This window comes from Mus caroli, unplaced genomic scaffold (assembly GCF_978045245.1).
Source record: "Mus caroli unplaced genomic scaffold, Mus_caroli_1 scaffold_2, whole genome shotgun sequence".
Lineage (NCBI taxonomy): Eukaryota > Metazoa > Chordata > Mammalia > Rodentia > Muridae > Mus > Mus caroli.
Window position 1 is genome coordinate 1,873,868 of NW_028227257.1, and position 18,472 is coordinate 1,892,339.

The 18,472-nt window shown below is 51.4% G+C and overlaps 2 protein-coding genes across 5 annotated transcripts; one reads left to right on the top strand and one right to left on the bottom strand.

Annotated features, from left to right (window-relative positions):
* Nucleotides 1–14: 14 nt before the first annotated feature.
* On the top strand, nucleotides 15–6,043 carry Psma7 (proteasome 20S subunit alpha 7). The gene is made up of 7 exons (XM_021184910.3): nucleotides 15–195; nucleotides 3,196–3,322; nucleotides 3,778–3,902; nucleotides 4,397–4,519; nucleotides 4,912–5,031; nucleotides 5,424–5,486; nucleotides 5,845–6,043. The coding sequence occupies exons 1-7, from the start codon at nucleotides 100–102 to the stop codon at nucleotides 5,935–5,937; spliced, it is 747 nt and encodes a 248-aa protein (XP_021040569.1). The 5' UTR covers nucleotides 15–99; the 3' UTR covers nucleotides 5,938–6,043.
* A 902-nt stretch (nucleotides 6,044–6,945) lies between these two features.
* On the bottom strand, nucleotides 6,946–17,245 carry Lsm14b (LSM family member 14B). Of its 4 annotated transcripts, XM_021156836.3 has the most exons (10): nucleotides 16,843–17,244; nucleotides 15,352–15,515; nucleotides 14,116–14,251; nucleotides 13,096–13,212; nucleotides 10,810–10,977; nucleotides 10,488–10,565; nucleotides 10,138–10,299; nucleotides 9,708–9,858; nucleotides 8,494–8,678; nucleotides 6,946–8,048 (listed from the first exon to the last, which is right to left on the bottom strand). In XM_021156836.3, exons 1-9 carry the CDS (start codon nucleotides 17,198–17,200, stop codon nucleotides 8,507–8,509), a joined length of 1,506 nt encoding a protein of 501 aa, XP_021012495.3. In that variant the 5' UTR covers nucleotides 17,201–17,244; the 3' UTR covers nucleotides 6,946–8,048; nucleotides 8,494–8,506. The 4 variants fall into 4 exon arrangements, with proteins under 4 accessions (XP_021012495.3, XP_021012496.3, XP_021012494.2 ...); XM_021156837.3 differs by lacking the exon at nucleotides 10,488–10,565 and having other exon boundaries at nucleotides 16,843–17,245; XM_021156835.3 differs by lacking the exon at nucleotides 13,096–13,212 and having other exon boundaries at nucleotides 16,843–17,243.
* Nucleotides 17,246–18,472: the final 1,227 nt, after the last annotated feature.

Here is an 18,472-nt window from a genome sequence, read left to right on the forward strand (position 1 = left end):
CTGACGCCAGACGCCAGCAGCGTGGCCCGGGAGGGCGGGGCGCTGACGGTGAGTGTGCGCTTTTGAGCGGCGGCGGCCCGAGCTAGCGCGTCCGCAGTGATGAGCTACGACCGCGCCATCACCGTCTTCTCGCCCGACGGCCACCTCTTCCAAGTGGAGTACGCGCAGGAGGCGGTCAAAAAGGGCTCCACCGCGGTGAGCCGGCCCGGGGCCTGCGCGACGGGGTGCAAAAGGAAGCGGGGCACGCAGACCTGGGCGCGGGGGCCGCGCTATCTGTTGGCGGCGGGTGGCCCAGGAGGTGACGGGAGCTGAATGTTGACGACGTAGGAAGGGCACCAGGTCGCGGGGGCCGCGCCGCGCTTCCCGGAGAGCCGGGCGATTTTGCCTGGCTTCCCCACTGCGGAGCATCTAGGCGAGCGTATCCCCGGGGCTGGGCCGGGGCCATCTTGGTGCTGTGCGCGCGGCGCGGACGGCGGAGGCCGCAGGTGCGCGCGGGCGGCGGGAGGCTGGCTGTAGCCGGCGCCGGCGGGGACTTGGGGATCTGCGAGCTAGGCCCAGGTGGGCGTTGTGAACAAAGGGCGATTCGTCCGCCCTGCGATGGTGACAGGCTGCTTCCGGGTCCGCATGCGCCACCGACGCCGTGTTCTGGTTCCGGTGGGCCCCTCTCACCGCGCCCCAGTTTTGTTTAGGCCTTAGCACTATTTGGAAAAGGACTCCCCACACCTGTAAGCGCCAGCAGTGAGACAGTTTTAGTTTTGGTTTTTGTTTTTCCCGAGTCACCGGATCTTCCGGAACACACGTGGTTCCGAGTCTTGAAACGCTTGCATTTCCCAGGTATTTTATCTCCTTGAAACTAAAGCCCCAAAGCTTTTGGTGACCCAATCCACCCAAGAACTCTGGAATGACAGGGCTTGGAAGTGCAGGCCTCTCTATAATCCTGGCATTTAGAAGGTTGAGGCTCGAAAAATCTCACAAGTACAAAGCCAGCCTGGGCTTCTAAAACTAAAGACCCTAAAGACTTCTAAAACTATAAAGACTTTGTGGTTGTGTGTGTGCATTATTAATTTGTTATTTTTATGTGCATTTGGCATTTTGTCTATATGTATATATCTGTGTGAGAGTGTCAGATTCCCTGGAGCTAGAGTTGCCATATGGGTGCTGGGAATTGAACCTGGGGTCCTGTGGAAGAGCAGCCGCTGAGCCATCACTCCAAACCCAAGAGATATGGCTAGTGAGAAACTGTCTTTCAAAACAAAACAAAAACCTGTGAGGCCGGTGCCCTGCACTGCACCCGGTGACATGCCTGGAATCCCAGTCTGGGAGGCAGAGGCAGGAGGATACACTGGGCTTGCTGATCAGTAAGTGTAGCAGAATTTGTGAGCTTCAGGTTCAGTGTGAGACCCTATCTCAAAAAACAAGTTGGAGGGCTGGAGAGATGATGCAGCAGTTGAAGGGTGCAGATCTGCTCTTGAAGAGTACTGAGTTTAGTTTCCAGCACCCAGATTCTAAGGATCAAAACTGCCTTCCTTACACTTAAGCTCCAAGAGAGCCAGCACCTCTGGCCTCCATGGGCAGCTGCACTCAGAGGCACAGACACAGCATACTTAAAAGTAAAACTGCTTTTGACATTGGAGAAGGGGTTGAGAAAGACACCAGTGTACACACCTCTGGTCTCCACGCACTGAGTAGGAATGTTCTGGAATCTGGGGTGCCTGTCTCCAGTGCTCCCAACTGGCAGCTGCCTGCTGCATCCAGCTAGCTTCTCTGGATCATGTGGGTCACAGGAATCAACACCGAAGGAACTTGTGAAATCACTCCAGGCCCTTGGTGAGCCTTGTGGGAGGTTCCTGGTATCTGGAGGTCTGGGTCCAGGAATCCTGTTCCACATCAGAGGGAGCTGGCAATGAGCAGTGCCCTCTACCCAACCACCCTTTCAGGGATTGCTACATTTGTTTCTGTTCCTCTCTTTTTTTTTTTTTTTTTTAAAGATTTATTTATTATAAGTAAGTACACTGTAGCTGTCTTCAGACACTCCAGAAGAGGGCGCCAGATCTCGTTACAGATGGTTGTGAGCCACCATGTGGTTGCTGGGATTTGAACTCTGGACCTTCGGAAGAGCAGTCGGGTGCTCTTACCCACTGAGCCATCTCACCAGCCCTCTGTTCCTCTCTTGATTGAAGGGTTAAGTGAGGTTTCCTGGGTTTATTGTGGGGTTTTGTTGTTGTTTTAACAAAATTTCAATCGCTGGATTTTACCAATGAAGACTCAGGAACCAGATACTGGAGTGAAAGCCTGCTGGCTCCGAGAGGCAGAGAAAGAGCCCAGCTGACCTTCTTCCTCAGTCAGTGTCCCACCAGGAATGCTGCCCCTTCTCATGCTGACTCAAAAAAACCTTCAAACTGAATGTCCCTCCTTTCTGCTTCCTTTGTCTCTCTCTCTCCATCCTCCTGATTTCTTCTTACTCTATGGTTTTTGTTTTGTTTTTTAAATAATCTTCACTTCTGGCCAGCTGGTTGCATGTCCTGCCTCTTGACCTATGATTGACTTTATTTAATCTTGTTTACAATATTCAAGCAGAAAGCCCTTGGGCTAAAAAGGTGTGAGCTGAGGCTGAACCACAGCTAAAAAGATGTTTTGTTTTTTAATAAACAACACCATCAGCAGTATGACCAAATAGCCTACAAAATTTTTTTGGTTTGATTTTGATTTTGGTGCTGGGCAAACGCCATTCCACATCCACGGCCCATTTTCCCCTGTCTATATAGGGGCCACGTCCTCCCTTCTACATGGGCGGGGTGGGGGGGTGTCTTAAACAGTGGATTGTGGTTCACTTTGTAGCACACCAGGTCCTGCCAGTACTATGTGCATGCAGTGTGAACAGGCAGGATTGTGGCCTGGGGTTTAGTCACCTCAGGCTTCTACTCAGGGTCTCAGTGATACAGTATCGCCTCAGTGCTTTGAGGGCATGAACTTGGCATTCAGGTCCTGATAACTTGTCCGGGTCCTCAGGAGCGGATCTGGATCCTCATTGTGGTAGTTTGTCAAGCGGTAGACCAGATATGGGTGGGCTTACTTTTCTGCAGGGCTTCTGCACCAAGCCTTCTGTATGTGCCTGACCCCACGCCGTTCTGCTGTGTCAGAAAATAATAGCCGTCCTCATACGATTCTTAAAAGTGACATGTATTTTCATTTAAGGTTGGTGTTCGAGGAAAGGACATTGTTGTTCTTGGTGTGGAAAAAAAATCAGTGGCCAAGCTACAGGATGAAAGAACAGTACGAAAAATCTGCGCCTTGGACGATAACGTCTGTATGGCCTTTGCAGGTATAAGTTGGACCAGGGTGGCAAGCAGAGCATTGGTGACCAGTTGGAAGGGATGGGCAGTTGTGACACGTGTAAACTGGGTAAAGGAAGGGGATATGAGCTGCTGAGTTCCAGGCTAGTTTGGACTACAGAGCAAGAAAAGAACGGCAGTTGTAGCTTGGGGTCTCTCCTGGGGATTCTTGGACCTGACTGCTGCTGTTAGTCGTGTCTGTATCCGCAACAGTCCCTGACTCTCCAGTCCAGGAGCCTCCTTGCTGAGCCTAACTCGCACTAGAGGTGTCAGGTACCATCCTCCACAGATCCAACCTAAGAAGTCTCAATTCCCTAAACAAAACTGAGTGCCAGCACAACTGCTTTCACAGTTGTTCATGTGCTTGCTGCTTGGAACAGCTTGCAGAAGCCGGTGTGCTTTGTTGTATATCCATGAGCTGCCCTGACAGGAACCTTTGTCTCAGGTCTCACCGCTGATGCAAGGATAGTCATCAACAGAGCCCGGGTAGAGTGCCAGAGCCACCGGCTGACAGTGGAGGACCCAGTGACTGTGGAGTACATCACCCGCTACATTGCGAGTCTGAAGCAGGTAGGTGCCAGTCTGTTGCCCCTTCTGGTTTGGATTCACCCTGACTCTGCTCTCTGGAGGGGAGTACGAGTATTTGTCTTGCTGCTCTGGTTGAGAGGGTGCTGAAAGTCACCCTGAACTCTGTAGTAAGACACTCATAAACTTTAGAGACAGCTTATAGTTGGAACATGTCAGCCTGTGTTGAGATGACTTCTAATAATCTCAGCAGTTAAGGACATTAGCTGCTCTGAGGACTCAGGTTCAATTCCCAGCACTCACAAAGTAGCTTACGAGCAGTCTCTAACTCCATTTGCGAGAGATCTAATCCCTCCTCCTGACACAAGACACAAATGCACATAAATAAATCTTTGGGTGTGTCTAAGAGGAAAGGGATGCACTGAAGGCTGCTCTCCATCCATCTGAATTGCAGGCGGCTTCCTTTTCTCTCTGCACTAACCACTTGTCTGTCTGGCATGAACTTTTGTGGTTGATGGTGCTCACTTTTTTCCTTTCAGCGTTATACACAGAGCAATGGGCGCAGGCCATTTGGTATCTCGGCCCTAATTGTGGGTTTTGACTTTGATGGCACTCCCAGACTCTATCAGACTGACCCCTCGGGCACATACCATGCTTGGAAGGTAAGTCGCTTCAAAACAGTGGAACTTTAGGCTATTGGAAGGTAATGAGCTAGCAACAGCAAACAGATAACCTCTGAGCTTACACGCACTGCCTGTTTGTTCCATGACGTGTGTATGAAATCCAAACATTTTACATTCCCGTTTGGCATTGTATCAATGGGGAATGGGATTGTGAGAGGACCTAGAGTGAAATCTCCCTAAGTGGCTCTTGATAATAAAAGAACTTTCACTGTTGGCAAGGATCAACACCAGGTGATAGCCTTTTCAAAAAAAAAAGTAGGACTTGGGTCTGTGCCTTCACTTCTGGAGAGCCAACTGTAGACCATGAAGGAGGGAGGCAGCCTCTAGCCAGCCACTCAGACTGGCTCTACTAAGACACACGTGTATTTTAGGCCAATGCTATAGGCCGGGGCGCCAAGTCGGTGCGTGAATTTCTGGAGAAGAACTACACAGATGATGCCATTGAAACAGATGATCTGACCATCAAACTTGTGATCAAGGCACTGTTAGAAGTGAGTGTACTGGGGAGACCCCATCCCCCAACCCTAACAGGGTAGGCCTGCTGGGTGGCAATGGCATGGTTGATGGGTTCTTTATACAGCTTGGTCAGTTGGGGCTTGCCTGAGGGCAGAACATGAAAAACAGTGCTGTGCTGTAGAATCCCCTGCTCAGGTGACTGGGTCTCTTCCAGAGGCTTGTGTTGCTGAACTGTGGAATTGGGGCATGGAGGCTAAGCCAGAGTGAATAGAGCTGGAAATACAGGCCTTGAGCCCCAGGGGCCATTGCTGTACAGGCTGGAGGTACACGGGCATCTTGCTTGAGTAGGCATGACTTGGCAGCATTTGGGACAATAGATGTTCCACCTTTGAGGCCAGACACACCTTGACTCTTTGCCTTCTTCAAGGTGGTCCAGTCAGGTGGCAAAAACATCGAACTTGCCGTCATGAGGCGGGATCAGCCTCTCAAGGTAAGCCTACTTTTGGGTGGAAGGGCTCCGGACCTTACACACCCAGTTATGAGTGTGCAGGGACATTGGTTTTTGCTTTATTGGTGTCATTTTCTTAGCTTACAGGGCTGAAGTGACTTGGGGAAAAACCTCCCCAGGCCCTGTGGTATTTCCCTCTGAAGTCTATTTTCTCACAGGGCTGTTTCCTATTAGCTCCTGGCCCTTGCTTAACAACATCCCCACTCCCATCTGACTCCCTCTCTGCTGCTTCGAGGTCATGCCTGGCTCCCAGAAGCACTCCACAGGGCTGTTAAAAAGTAGCCTCCCTACTCTGTGGTGCTGTGTGGAGAGATTAACCATGATGCTTCTTGTGGGGCAGATTCTAAATCCTGAAGAAATTGAGAAGTATGTTGCTGAAATTGAGAAGGAGAAAGAAGAAAATGAAAAGAAGAAGCAAAAGAAAGCATCTTGATGAAGAGGCGTGGTCAGAGCAGCTTTGAGCCTCCATCCGGGCAAGCCTCGGTGCTGTGGGCCTTGTGGCCATTTGTCCGAGTTCAATAAACTACTACATTTTTTAACTCTGTGATGAAAACCTGTCATTTGGGTGCAGCTGTGGTTGAGATGGGATCTTGGTGCCTTTCTTGCATGAGTGCTTGTTCCATCCACTCAAGGTGTAGCAGGTCCTGAGTTCTCAATACATTTCCTTTTAGACTTTTGGTAAGGAAAGCCTGCAGGTTTCAGTGGTATAAAGCCTACCCTGTGAGGCTAACATGGGGCACTTGGTGGTGCTCTTCCAAAGGGCTTTGGTTCCAAAGGTGTTTGGTTCCCAGCACACACATCAGAGAGCTTACAAGTGTCTCCAGTTCACAAGTATGATAGATGTGTATACTCAGTGATATACACACATACACAAACCTGGAGGGAAAACCTCCATCTCCCATACCACCCCAAACAGCTCAGTGCTCAATCCATTTTCCTGTTTGTCATATTTTCTACATTAACCATGAGGCTACCCTTTTTTTCCCTTGGCTAGAATGTACTTCCTCTTGGCTTCTAGACCAGTTTTTCCTGCCACCTGCTTTAGCTTACAGCTTTCCCCTGCCCTTCCTTGGTTTACAAGTTTTGTAAAAACAAACTTGGGTCAAACTTAGGCCTAGCACAACACTGTGTGGTTTAACCCTGACTCACAGAAAGAAACCCTGTTCAGTCTTCTGCTTTAGGCGTCTTCCACCTAGCACATACATTCTTGTCAACTGTCCCAAGGCTGATGGCCTCCTGCCCTCAGGCTCCTCCAGCCTGAGGACCATGCATCTCTCTTGAGGACTGGGGTGTTCATCCCAGCAAGAACCACCCTGTCTACTTGTCTGTGGCCACCAGGTCACTTTTCTGGTGCACCATATAGTTCCCCGTAAGTACCTCTGAATCCTAGCCTGCATGTGCTTTTGACAGGCAAGACACAGGTGACAGACAGAGGCAGCACTTGAAGAGTCCAATGTTTATTTAGTTTGCATTACCCCAACAGTAGCCCCAGTGCTATGTTCTACTCTCAGCTCTGAAGTCCTACAAGGATAAAGCCAAGTTTTCACGCCGTGACTTCATCAGCACAGCACTGAAGCGCTGTGGCCATGGCTTCTGAAGGGTTTGGGTTATCAAGGTGCTTGTTTTCAACAGTGCCCTGTCAGTCAAAGGATGCATGCTTATAGAGAAGATCTGACACATTTACTCATGCAACAAATTTATGTCCCCGCCCTCCCTCCACCACCTTTAAAATAAACACATAACTATTTACAATCAAGGAAATAAGGCCAGTGACCTTGAAAAAGAAAAAAAAAAAAAAAGACTGGCTCATTTAAAAGTGAATGAGAACACTTAAGTGCAGCCAGAGGCTGAGCTGACAGGAAGGTCGGACACACCACACCACACGAGCTTGCCTTGGGTTTCAGTGCCTGTGGAAGGCAGGCAGGCTCTATGTGACACTCACGCCCTTCCCACTACTTCACTCATCCCGTTAGCCCCCAGCATTGAACATCACTGGTTCATTACACAACATGATCCATGGAACACCCCCCCACCCCGTCCCTGGCCCTCCCACCCCTTGTGACTGGCTCACCCTGTGCTGGCCCTGCCTGGCTCCTGAGACTTCCCACTTTTAGCAGTTGGGGTACCAGGCCAGCAGCACCAGGGGCCAGATGGGTTGCAGAGACACATTTGGACACCACATGTGCCAAATAAAATTTGGTTCCATTTTAAGAGTCAAAGCTGTCATTAAAAAAAAAAAAGTTACAAAGTGAGGATTGAGCCTTTGCCTATAGAAACCTTTTTGCAAAATACCAAAACCTTACTATTAGGCTGTGTGCAACCAAGAAGGAAATGTAGGTCAATACACCTTCAGAGGTCACCTACAAATACTTCCCCAAAACCAAGTGGTTCTAAATCTCAGACCATGTCCAAGTTAGGTTAAGTCCAAACTAAGTAGCAGTATGAGGGTTTCCAGGCTGGTACACAAGGTTCACTTCTCTTTGCTGACTGTAGCGTTGCCTTCTGTCCTTATCTTCAGGGCAGCACCTCTGCCTCTGCTGGACCCTGTGAGGACAGGAAGTGAGTGTGTCCAACAGGCTCCTTTTTATGCAGCCGTCTATAGTCCTCCTCCCCCTGGTGCCCAGAAGGCAGTAGAGGCAGGAAGTCCTGGCCCCTCTGCATACCACATGGCACTGCACAGGGATGGTCCCAGCCAGATTGTTCCACAATAATGAGCTAACAGGCCCTGACTCAGTGGCCACTGGGCTTCCATTCTCACTTATAGACCACACTGTACAAGCCCATAGCTCACAAATGACTGAGTCATGGCCATGGTCTTGGCCCTCCTATTCAGACAAAGCAGGAGCCTGGTTATGGTGCTCACTGCACCTAGGACCTGCCTGTGGTATTCTAAGGGTCACGATCCATGCAGTGGTGCAGTTTCTGTGAGCAGGCAGGATTGCTCCCTCACCTCCCTCCTATCCAAGGATACAGAAAGTTCCCCACTCACTTGTACTGCACCCTTATACCCGGCCAGTCCCAGCTCGGTGGGAAGTGGGGTTGCGCCGTGTTGTCCCATTTCCTCTGCCTCCCCGGAATCCACCACGTGAACTGCGGCCACGAAGGAACCTCCCTGACACTCCAAAAGTCTCAGTGTTCAGCTTCCTCTCTTCAGCCCATGTTGTCCGCCTAGAACTAAACCGAGATGAGATATGTTAAGATCTGACTATGGTGGGCAACAACTAACGTTTCTGAAATAGGCTTTGTCCTTCAACAGTTCAGAGAAGAATGGCCTCTGCCACAGTTGTTAGAGGCAGGGCTGCTGCCTGGGAGCTTGGACCCTCATACAGCAGAATCAGGCCTCCTGCAGCCATGAGGTCACCACCCTCTGTCTGAGCCTCCATCTGAGCTATCTAGCTCTCTCATACCAGCCCAGCTTAGACCACTGTGACCAAAAGACTTACAGATCAGCAAGTTCTCCTGACTGGTTGGGCCCTCACTTAGCACATAGCAAGCCATCACCCTGCAGGCTATTCTGATGCACAGCCACATGCATGTCTTGGCTTCACCTACAAAGTCCCTTACTCCACTCCCACAGCTCCTGCTGCCAAACGCTGGTCACAGCTCTTGCACATGATAACGATACAGCGGGGTCTAAGTCCTTTTCTTCGCTTGTCTTCCTGATTCAGTTGCTTCCCTGGTAAAGTGTGTGCATGACTCAGGCTACCTAGCTCATTTCCTGCTCTTCAATGGCTGGCAGCATGCCTAGTACTCAACCAACAGGACTCCTGGGTCTGAGTTTGTACCCCATGCCTCCTGTGAAGATTACCATACAGTTTGTGGTGCTCATACAGCTGACACAAATCACAATGACAGACTTCCAACACTTGCAAAGACAGGATGATCAACCAATTGCCTAAGCAGCAAGGTCCTCCAAGGGCTTCCCAGGCTGGTGGGCAGATCAGCCAGAGAGAATAGCATGAACGGAACTCTTGGAGGAAAGCACAGAGTGCAAAGACCTGCCCTCAGCAAGTCGGGATTAAGCTCGGAGACGGCCAGAAGCTTCTGGTAGCACATCCTCGGCAGGTAAGGTCAACCCAGCCGGGTCTCTTGTGCTTATCACGTAGAATAGAATGTAAGATCCCAGAATACCCACTCTGAATATAAGCTCCAAAGCTTGACTTAGTGCCAGGACATTTTAGTTATGTGCACCCAGGCCCTTACCTGGTCTTGAGTTCAGAGGAGATGTTGTCAAAGAAGGACTTGGACTTGTCATAGTAACAGTTAGGCCCCAGAAGATCCTCCTCAGCAGCAGTCTCTTCACTCTGCGCCATCACAGCTGGGTCCTTCTCTTCCCCCTTGTCGGCTTTGTCATCTGAAAAGACAAGACAGAGCACAAAGGTCCAGAAACAAACACTACCCAGTTTTCTCCTGCTGGGGGTCCACTCTGCAGCCATAGACTGGAATATTTCATACCAAAGAAAGCCTTTCCTCACAAGTTTCACAAACCCACCCAACACATCTAATTTATTTCTCAGTTTATTCCAATTTGTACATTGGTCAGGACCCCAACTCATTCCCGAGTGACACCAGTCTTCCTGTCTTATCATGCTCTAAGGATTCTCTTGGGAAAGAACTTTCAAGTGAATCAGACCTTTAAAATTCAGTTTCTTCTTAAACTCTTTATCAAGCTCCTCTCGGTTGAACTGGGCATTTGCACTCTCAAAATCAAAGTCACCTTCAAACTTGATTGTGTTTTCCTTAACGTTAGTTGGACGGTTTTGTCCTCTGGAACGATTTCTTGTTCTCCGATTGCCTACATGGAGAAAAAAACAGCCTGGCTGAAGTCACCAACTCTTCCCCAGCTTGAATTCAAAAGCAGCTCACACACACTAAAAGAAGGCACAGCTCACTGAAGACCACCTTAATCCCAAGTCCCCAGCACAGGCAAGCAAAGCACAGCCTGCTGCTCATGGCTATGGACTCAGTGGCCATGGGCGTTACCTGACCGCCTCCGTGGAGGTCTTCTGTTCTCATCATTCACCTGCCCTTGAGTGTGCACAGGTGCCGGCTGGACTACATCTAAGGTGCAAAGGGAGAAGTGAGGGAAAGCTCCTGCAGAAGCCAGAAGCCAGCACCCAGCCACCAAAGTATGCCACCACAACCACCACCACCACCACATGCAGCCCACAGGAAGGACTGAGGCTGCCCATAGGCCTGCCTGCAAAAGCATGTGGTTTGGGCTAGGATAAGGCTTTAAAACACAACCCAGTGAAACTTCACTGGGAACACAGAGCAAACTACAGGGAAATCAGTGTTCAAGTACCGCTGGCAGGCTTGCTGCTTGGCTGAGCCTGGCGACCATTGAGCTGTGTCGCCGAGGTGACCTTGCTGGGCAACAGTTTCTTAGCATTCAAGTTATCAACAGAACTAGTCTGGACAGCTTGCTCCACCATGGGGCTCTTGCCGACTGGGGTAGATGGGAACCCAGCTCCTGAGGTGGAGAGAGAAGGAAAGTTTAGAAACAGCTGAGCCAAGAAAGCTTACCTACCACACCTCAGCCAGTTCTCCTCTGGCTGGCACCTTGGGGATAGGACAGAGGTGACATACTGTCTAGAAAAAATCTGAACCTAGGGTTTACTCTCCCAGGCTGGCCCATTCCCTTTGAAGCTGGTCCAAGGTGACAAAAGAAACCAAATCACAGGGTGGCACCAAAGCCAATCTCTAGGGGCACCAATCCTAGAGCTCCAAGTTAAGGAACTACAGGGAGAGCAAAGTCACTGTGCTACCAATGGGAACTCCCCCAGGTTTACCAATGGGCTTTCTAGGCAAGCTCTGACCAACCCTGAAGGTGTTGAGAACCCTGAAACAAATTCAGAATTCAAGAAATGCTGTAGAACCACCACCCCAGCATGGGATCTTCTAGGAAGTACAGTGGTCAGACTCTGAAGCTAAGTTCTCGAACAGCTTTATGAAAACCAGAATGAGGACAAACTGCAACAAAGGTTAACAACCCAGTTTCTTAAAAGAGTAAGTCCCTCCTAAGCAAGGATGGGCTGCCAGGTGCCCACTGTGGGAGATGGCCCCCCACGCCCACAAACCATCCTCTGCCGCTGAAGAAACATGAAGTGCCTCCAGTACTCTCTGCTGCCCCTGACCTGTCCCAGGTCTGTGACCCAGGGGAACATTACATTCTTCAGGCTATGGAACTGGACTGAGACACGAAGCACAAGCTTTGATCATGGCAAAACAAAAAAGGAAAACACTGATGTGGAGAAACTCCAGGGACAGGGTTGGAGATACTCGAGAGGCAGGGATCCACAAGGTTCTCCCAACAGAAACTGAGCTGGCCAGTTTCTCAGGCCAGACATCTCACTCAGCAAGAACGACTCCAAGAAACAAACAGGAAAAAGTTTCACAGAAGTCGCTCGTGTGTGTGGTTTTTAAAAATACTTCATCTATACAGACATTCACAGCCAACCACTTTACTGAGGTCAGGGACCCCTATGGAAGAGTGGAAATAGAAGGAACTGAAGGGGATGACAACCTCATAGGAAGAACAAGAGTTATCAACTAACCTGGACCCCTGGGAGCTCCCAGAGAACACGAGGAAGGTTGGTGGTAAGCCGCTAACCAAAGAGCTGGGCCTTTCCCTCCCCTGCCGCACCCCCCCACCCCCCCAATGTTGAAGAAGACTGACTTGTCTGGCCTCAGTGGGAGAAGATGCACCTAATCCTATAGAGATTTGATGTCCCAGGGAAGGAGGATGCTGGAGGAGGGTGGTAAGGTTGGGGTGCACCCTCTCAGAGGCAGGGGGGGAGGGGATAGGGTGAAGAACTCTTGAGAGAGAGGACCAGGAAGGAGGGAAACATTTGGAATATAAATAAACCTCTGCTCCTAACCATTAGCTATCTCTCCAACCCCTTGTGTGCTTTTAAGAAGCAATTTTGCCATATGGGTAAATTTACGTGACCAGTCCTAAGAAAAATAGGAGAATCTCCAGTCACAACTCTTGATTAGAAAAGATACTGTATATCCTAATTCAGATACAGAAATGCTCTCAGGACTTAAGAGCCCACATACACAGACTGACAGCATGCTATGCCCCAACCCCTGGGGGCCTCCTGAGCTGAGGTGTGTAATGATGATGGCTTGAGCCAACTACTAGCATGACACCACATATAAAGTAGATCTGAGCAGGAGAACACAAGGAAGGTGAAGGCGTCCTGAAGCCCTGTGTTTCAGCAGAGAGGTGAGCGCACAGCAGCTCTGACTAGCTGGCTTTCACAACGGCACTGTTCCTGCAGCCAGACACCTGGGGCTCCCCACTTGGAATGTCCTCAACAGAGAACTACATCTGACTTGTTGGGAAATTTCCCACAGCAGCAATTCAGAACATGTTTAAGACCTAGAAAACCCCAACAAACACCTTTATGTCTTCCCGTGCAACAGCCATGAACAGGTCAAACGCTGACTCTGACCAAATGCAAGCAGTACCCTGGTTCCTGGGCCTAATGGGTGCTCTATCCCAGCCCCTGCCATCCTGGCTGTTCACCCCTGGCTCTCACAGTCTACAAGACAGCATGCACTTAGTTCTCCAAACTGCTGTTACCCTTGCAAGTGAGCTGAGGTGGCTCTGAGGACATGTCAAGCTCTGAAACAGGCTGTGGAGATGGAGAAGAACTAGGGCTGGAAGCAGCGGCTGAGGCTGGAGGGCTTACCAACTTCTCTGAAGAAGAGAGAGAGAGAAGAGCAAAGAGAAAGCACACAAATAAGTCAGGACATACTTGTCTTATCCTAGCAAGCCCGGAAAGAGCCAAGTGACCTCTCAAATGATGTATTTAGAGCCAGGCTGAGAACATCACCTGCCACATCAGAACAGCAGTCACAACAGGTGGCCCACAGCATCGGTCTGGAGCTTAATTAACATCCCTACCTCAGCTACCCTATGCTGGAGTCTGAGGAAGGGTGGATGGACAAGATGCAAACTCTCTGTTCTTAGGAATGGGGGGAACATGTATGTGTACATATATGCACGTGTGCACACTTATGTGGAGGCCATAGGTCAACCTTGGGTGTCATCTACCTCTTTAAAGGCAGGGTCTCTCAGGTGGCCTGGAACCCACTGATTAGGTTCAGTTTGTGGGTCAGTCAGTCTCAGGGTCTGCCTAGCTCTGCCTCCCTAGCACTGACACAGTGCCCAACTCGCCACGTTTTGAACACAGCTTCAAGGCCAAAGACAGGGCTGCTCTCTGGGAGTAGTAAGCCCTGTCAGTGGAACCACGTTTGAGCTGGGCTCTTGCAACACACCAATCTATGCTACAACAGGAAACAGGGTATCAGTGGGCTCGCAGACAGATCTCATCTGTAAAACTACAGCTGCACCACAACTTCTTATCCCAGGGGCATTCTGATTTATGTCATCTGGTGCAAACTCAACAATGCTGGCTCAGTCTCAGGAAACAGCTCGTCAACACTAACGCGCTGATGCTGCGCTGGGTAACTTATCAGGAGTGGTTAGGATGTAAGAATCCAGCAGCTGAGGGACATGAAGACTGGCTCTCAGGGTGCATGACTCCATTGCACGGTTGTCACGGTAAGAGTAGTCAAGCACACAAAAACGGTCACTCACCTAGACCTAAGGAAGCGGCATACTGCTGGCTGAGCAGGGAGCTGGCTGCCAGCTGGCCATACGGTGGCATCCCTCTGAAGGGGCTGTAAGGCACATGCGGCTGGAAGGGCGAGGCGGAGGCAGAGCCCAGGGAGGACTGAACAATGAGACATACAATACAGGTGAGAGTGCTGCAACATCCTGGTACCCTCAAAATCTCCATATACAGCACATTCTCAGACAGGAAGAGGGTGCCAGGTCTGTCTGCCTGCACTCCTGCTATGGTAGGGAGTCCTGGGTAGTTTCCATTGTTGCCAAACAGACCTTCCCCAAACATTTCATTACAGCTGCATGAGCTCCTTCCAGAATTAAAACTCCTACAGCTGCCCTCTGCCAATAGCAATCTGACATTTTTACAAGGAAATGCCACTTTTAGGTGGAGAAAGGTTCCCTGAAGAGGGACAGCTGTGAGGCCAGAAACTATTTACACATCTCCAATGTGTCTTTCATCACCTGCCCACCAACCTGCCTCCGGGATGAGTGCTCATGAGGACGGCCTGTCCCCACACCCCTCCTCTAGTCTGGTTGTTACTTTCCCTGTTTTGAGACCTTGAATACCTATCCATCAAGCTTTCCAGAAATCTGACTTGGGTTCTCTCAAGTGCCAACCCTGCACCCTACCTACTCCTACCTCTCTAAATATAGCTTCATCTCAGAACCCAGGGCAGTCTGAACTGGAGAAGCCAACGAAGGTCTAAACTTACAAAAGATAATAATCTAATTGCCCTACCCACCCCTTGTAATCCTGGGGTATAACCTACCAGGCAGTCAGGCTTAGCTTAAGACTTTCAAATTTAGTGTCCAACAATAATGCATTACCACAACAGAAAACTATTAGAGAACCATCCCCGTCACCCTCGAAACACCCGATGCGCCACTTATACTCTGCCACTCAAAGCTAGACTGCTATGCTCTAGGCCCAGGCAAGGCCACCAGCAGCAGCACCTGTACCTCACGCACAGCAAGGCACAGGTCTCTTTCCCTAGCGGCCCTCCATGCTGCGCATGTAATCCTGTAAGGTGTATGCTCTGCATGAATTAACCCCTTAGGAACAGAAACCGTCTAGGTGAAAACCAGGCCAGTGTTCACTAGAGGGCAATTCCTCAAGCTGAGTGCTCCAAACAGATGACACCAACTTTCAAGTGGAAACCAGCCTCTCTTGTAAAGGCACAGCCACATAGAAGCGTCGACCCTTACCTGAACAATAGCAGGATCCTGAGGGAGTGTATGTTGAGCTTTTGGAGGTTCGCACACAGTAATATCCTTGATATCACTTCCCCGGAAAATGATGTACTCATAAATTTCCTCTCTTGGGGGAGCAGGCCTGTCTGTGGGACGGTCTTCAGTACCAAAGGACCTCACTTAGGGGTTGAGAAAATGACAGTTAACTTGTTGTCCTGGGCCAAGCCCATCTGCTCAAGCTTCTGACTACAGAGAGTACCCTCTGACACAGCACTCTCTTCACAATTAACAGCTACTCGAGCTCGCTGACAATACCTATACAGCACCATGTGGCAAAGACCACATGTCAGGAATTGACATGAGAATTCCCATAGAATCCCAAGCTTCACAAAGTTCCCTGATAATCTGCGAAAGCCCTCTGATGGGCAGAGCTCTTTGCAGAACCTCTTTTCTCACATCTGACTTTGCAGATGGAACCTTAGGCCCTCATCACAAGCTGCAGCTGAGGAGATTTTCTGAGGCAAGCACGAAATCTCCCTAGCCCTGGTACAAAGAACAGGCCATGGTTGCTGCAGAAACAAAGGGAACAAATCTCCAAACTCAGATCCCCAACATTAGTTTCTATGTCCAGAAAAGGAAATCCTGGACCCAACGGACCCTTGACAGGATGGATCTAGGAAGGCTAGCACACCTCTCTTTGGCAAGACTCCTGGGCTGAGCTGAATCTGGTGGCAGGCTTTAGGTAGCAAACTCCTATTGTGGACAGGGGCCTACTCTCGGTCTGGTTCTCCAACGGGGGATCTCACGTCAAGTGCAGCATGAAGAGTTCAAGAGAACAAAAAGCCCGAACCCTGAGCTCTTCACTGCAGCACCAGTCTGGGTCTGGGCGCCTCGCTTCAAATAGGAGGTATGGCTATGGTTTAGGAGAATGGCCCAGGACTGCAGCATGCTGGCTTCAGATTGGCCTCGAACCTCCCATCTGCACCCTCGAGGGTCTAACGTTAACCCCGGGCGGGCTGCGGCGCTCACGCTTCTGGAGAGCCGAAGGAAACAAGCGCCCTATTTAACGCGGAGAAAGAAGACAAAGAAGCTCTGGGCCCTCACGCTGCCGCGACTAGCGCACCGACTCTGGACTTCTCTCATCAAACCAACCCCTCAAGTGGACAGGGTCGGGAGAGTTCAGAGCAGGACAGCCGCAGTTCAACCGACGCCCTAACTCGGCGGGAGGCTGCACCGCGACTCGGACGGGCGGTGGCTACCAAGGGGTTCCAAGGAGAGCGCGCCGGACCCGGGCCCCCCGCCTCGGCGCGCGTCTCGCCCCGTGAGGGCGTCTCGCAGGTGGGGATGTCCATGGCTTCAAAGCCGCCCCACCCCCCGACACCGGCAGGATCCTGATCCGCTCCTCCCACAGCCCCCGCCGAAGCGGGGAACACCATTGTGCGAGCAGGCGCGGGGCGGCGAGCTGTTGGGGCGGCAGTTGGGCGCGCGGCGGCGGCGGGCCGCTACCTTTGGCGAGCGCCACGGTGGAGTTGTCGGTGTCGATGGTGTAGAGGATGCCCTCATAGCGGATCTGCGCCTTGGAGATGAGGCTGATCTTGCTACCCAGATACGGGGTGCCGGACGAGCCGCTCATGGCGGCGGCCGGGGCGCGCAGGGCGCGGGGGACCAGCGCCGGGCCTCGCCCGCTCCGCTGCCGCGCGGTGGCCTGGCCGCCCACTCCTGCGCAGCTCCGCGCCGCCGCCGCCGAGGCGCCTCCTGCCGCGCCTAGGGGCCTGCGGGCCACGAGCGAACGGGAGAGGGAACGGAGCGAGGCGCTTAGCCCGAGTCTGAAGGGAGCGGGGGAGGAGCGCCGCCGCAGCCACATCCGGGGCCTCCCGCCACCGCGCGCCGCCCCCGTACGCTCGCAGCCCATTGGCTCCTCGCTGCCGGCTCCCTTTAAATATGGCCGCGCCGCAGGCGGTGGGCGGGGCCACGCCTGCGCATCTGGAAGCTGCCTGCCAGGGACCTGCCTCTCCGGGTCTTCCCAGCAGGTTCCCGGCGGGCCCCGCGAACGGCTTCGGGGCCTGAGACTAAGCGGGCGGGGCGAAGCGCGCGTGCGCGGGGCAGGCGGGAGGCCACTGTTTGCAAACTCGGGGGCGGGGCGGGGGCTGGACCTGGAAGAGCGCCAGGCTCCTCCCGCCGCGCGTGCCGCGGGCACCCTTCTGGCCCAGGTGTTAATAGGGCGGAGAAGTCAGTCCTGCTTTCTTGTTTGTTGGAGCTGGACCCCGACAGCGCCGGGCCAGGTGCGTCCTCAGTCCCGCTTGCTCCCCGGGGCTAAGGAACAAGGCTGGCGCTGCTCAGTTCTGCAGCGCTCACGGCGGGGACGACCCTGAAATAGAAAGTGCAGGGGGAACTCGGGGCAGCCCTGCGCTCCCAAGCCTGATATCCCTAAAATAAGCCCTGTTTTGGGTGGCTCGCGCCCGCGTGCGCGCGTCCTCAGACTGCGGCCCAAAGCCCAGCCCGCAGTATAAAATTGGGAGATTTCCCCCTAAATCGCTTCCCATTCTTGCGTTGCTGGCTCCGCATCATGCATAGTGGGTAACTTTGTGTGTATGAGCTCATGCTAATTTAGTTAGTCTCCACCATCAGACTAGAGCCCAATATTAGTTACTATGAGAAATATGGTGGCGATTGGCATTTTATAAACGTGAAATAGAATGAAAGAGGAGATAAGGGAACATACCATATAGTGAAAACAAGTACTGTTTTGTGAAACAATTTCTCTTAAATGTGAGCCATAAAACGTACTTCTTACTGTAGTGACATCAATTTACTACCACTGCCGGAGGATGTTGGGAATAGTTGTGAACATTTTTAAATTTTAATATTGTCTTATTCGGTGCATGTGCATGTGTGTCCGTGTGTGCATATGTCACAACATGTGTAGAGGCCAGAGGACAGCTAGGAGTTCTCTGCTTCCTGGAAGCATATGGGTCCTGGAAATGGGTATTAAGGGGGTTACACTTAGCAGCAAATGCATTTACCCGCTGAACCATCTTGCTGAGCCTGGTTTTTTGTTTGTTTGTTTGTTTGTTTTTGTTTTTGTTTTTCTTTTAGTTTTAGTTTTGGTTGTGACAGGGGTCTGTCTTACTCTTAG

Coding starts and splice junctions, on each gene's coding strand:
- Psma7 (XM_021184910.3), top strand. CDS start 100: ATGAGCTACGACCGCGCCATCACCGTCTTCTCGCCCGACGGCCACCTC. Junction 4,520..4,911: donor GCACATACCATGCTTGGAAG/GTAAGTCGCTTC, acceptor CGTGTATTTTAG/GCCAATGCTATAGGCCGGGG. Junction 5,032..5,423: donor TGATCAAGGCACTGTTAGAA/GTGAGTGTACTG, acceptor GCCTTCTTCAAG/GTGGTCCAGTCAGGTGGCAA.
- Lsm14b (XM_021156836.3), bottom strand. CDS start 17,200: ATGTGGCTGCGGCGGCGCTCCTCCCCCGCTCCCTTCAGACTCGGGCTA. Junction 13,213..14,115: donor TGCCGCTTCCTTAGGTCTAG/GTGAGTGACCGT, acceptor TCTCTTCTTCAG/AGAAGTTGGTAAGCCCTCCA. Junction 9,859..10,137: donor GAAGAAACTGAATTTTAAAG/GTCTGATTCACT, acceptor TTGTCTTTTCAG/ATGACAAAGCCGACAAGGGG.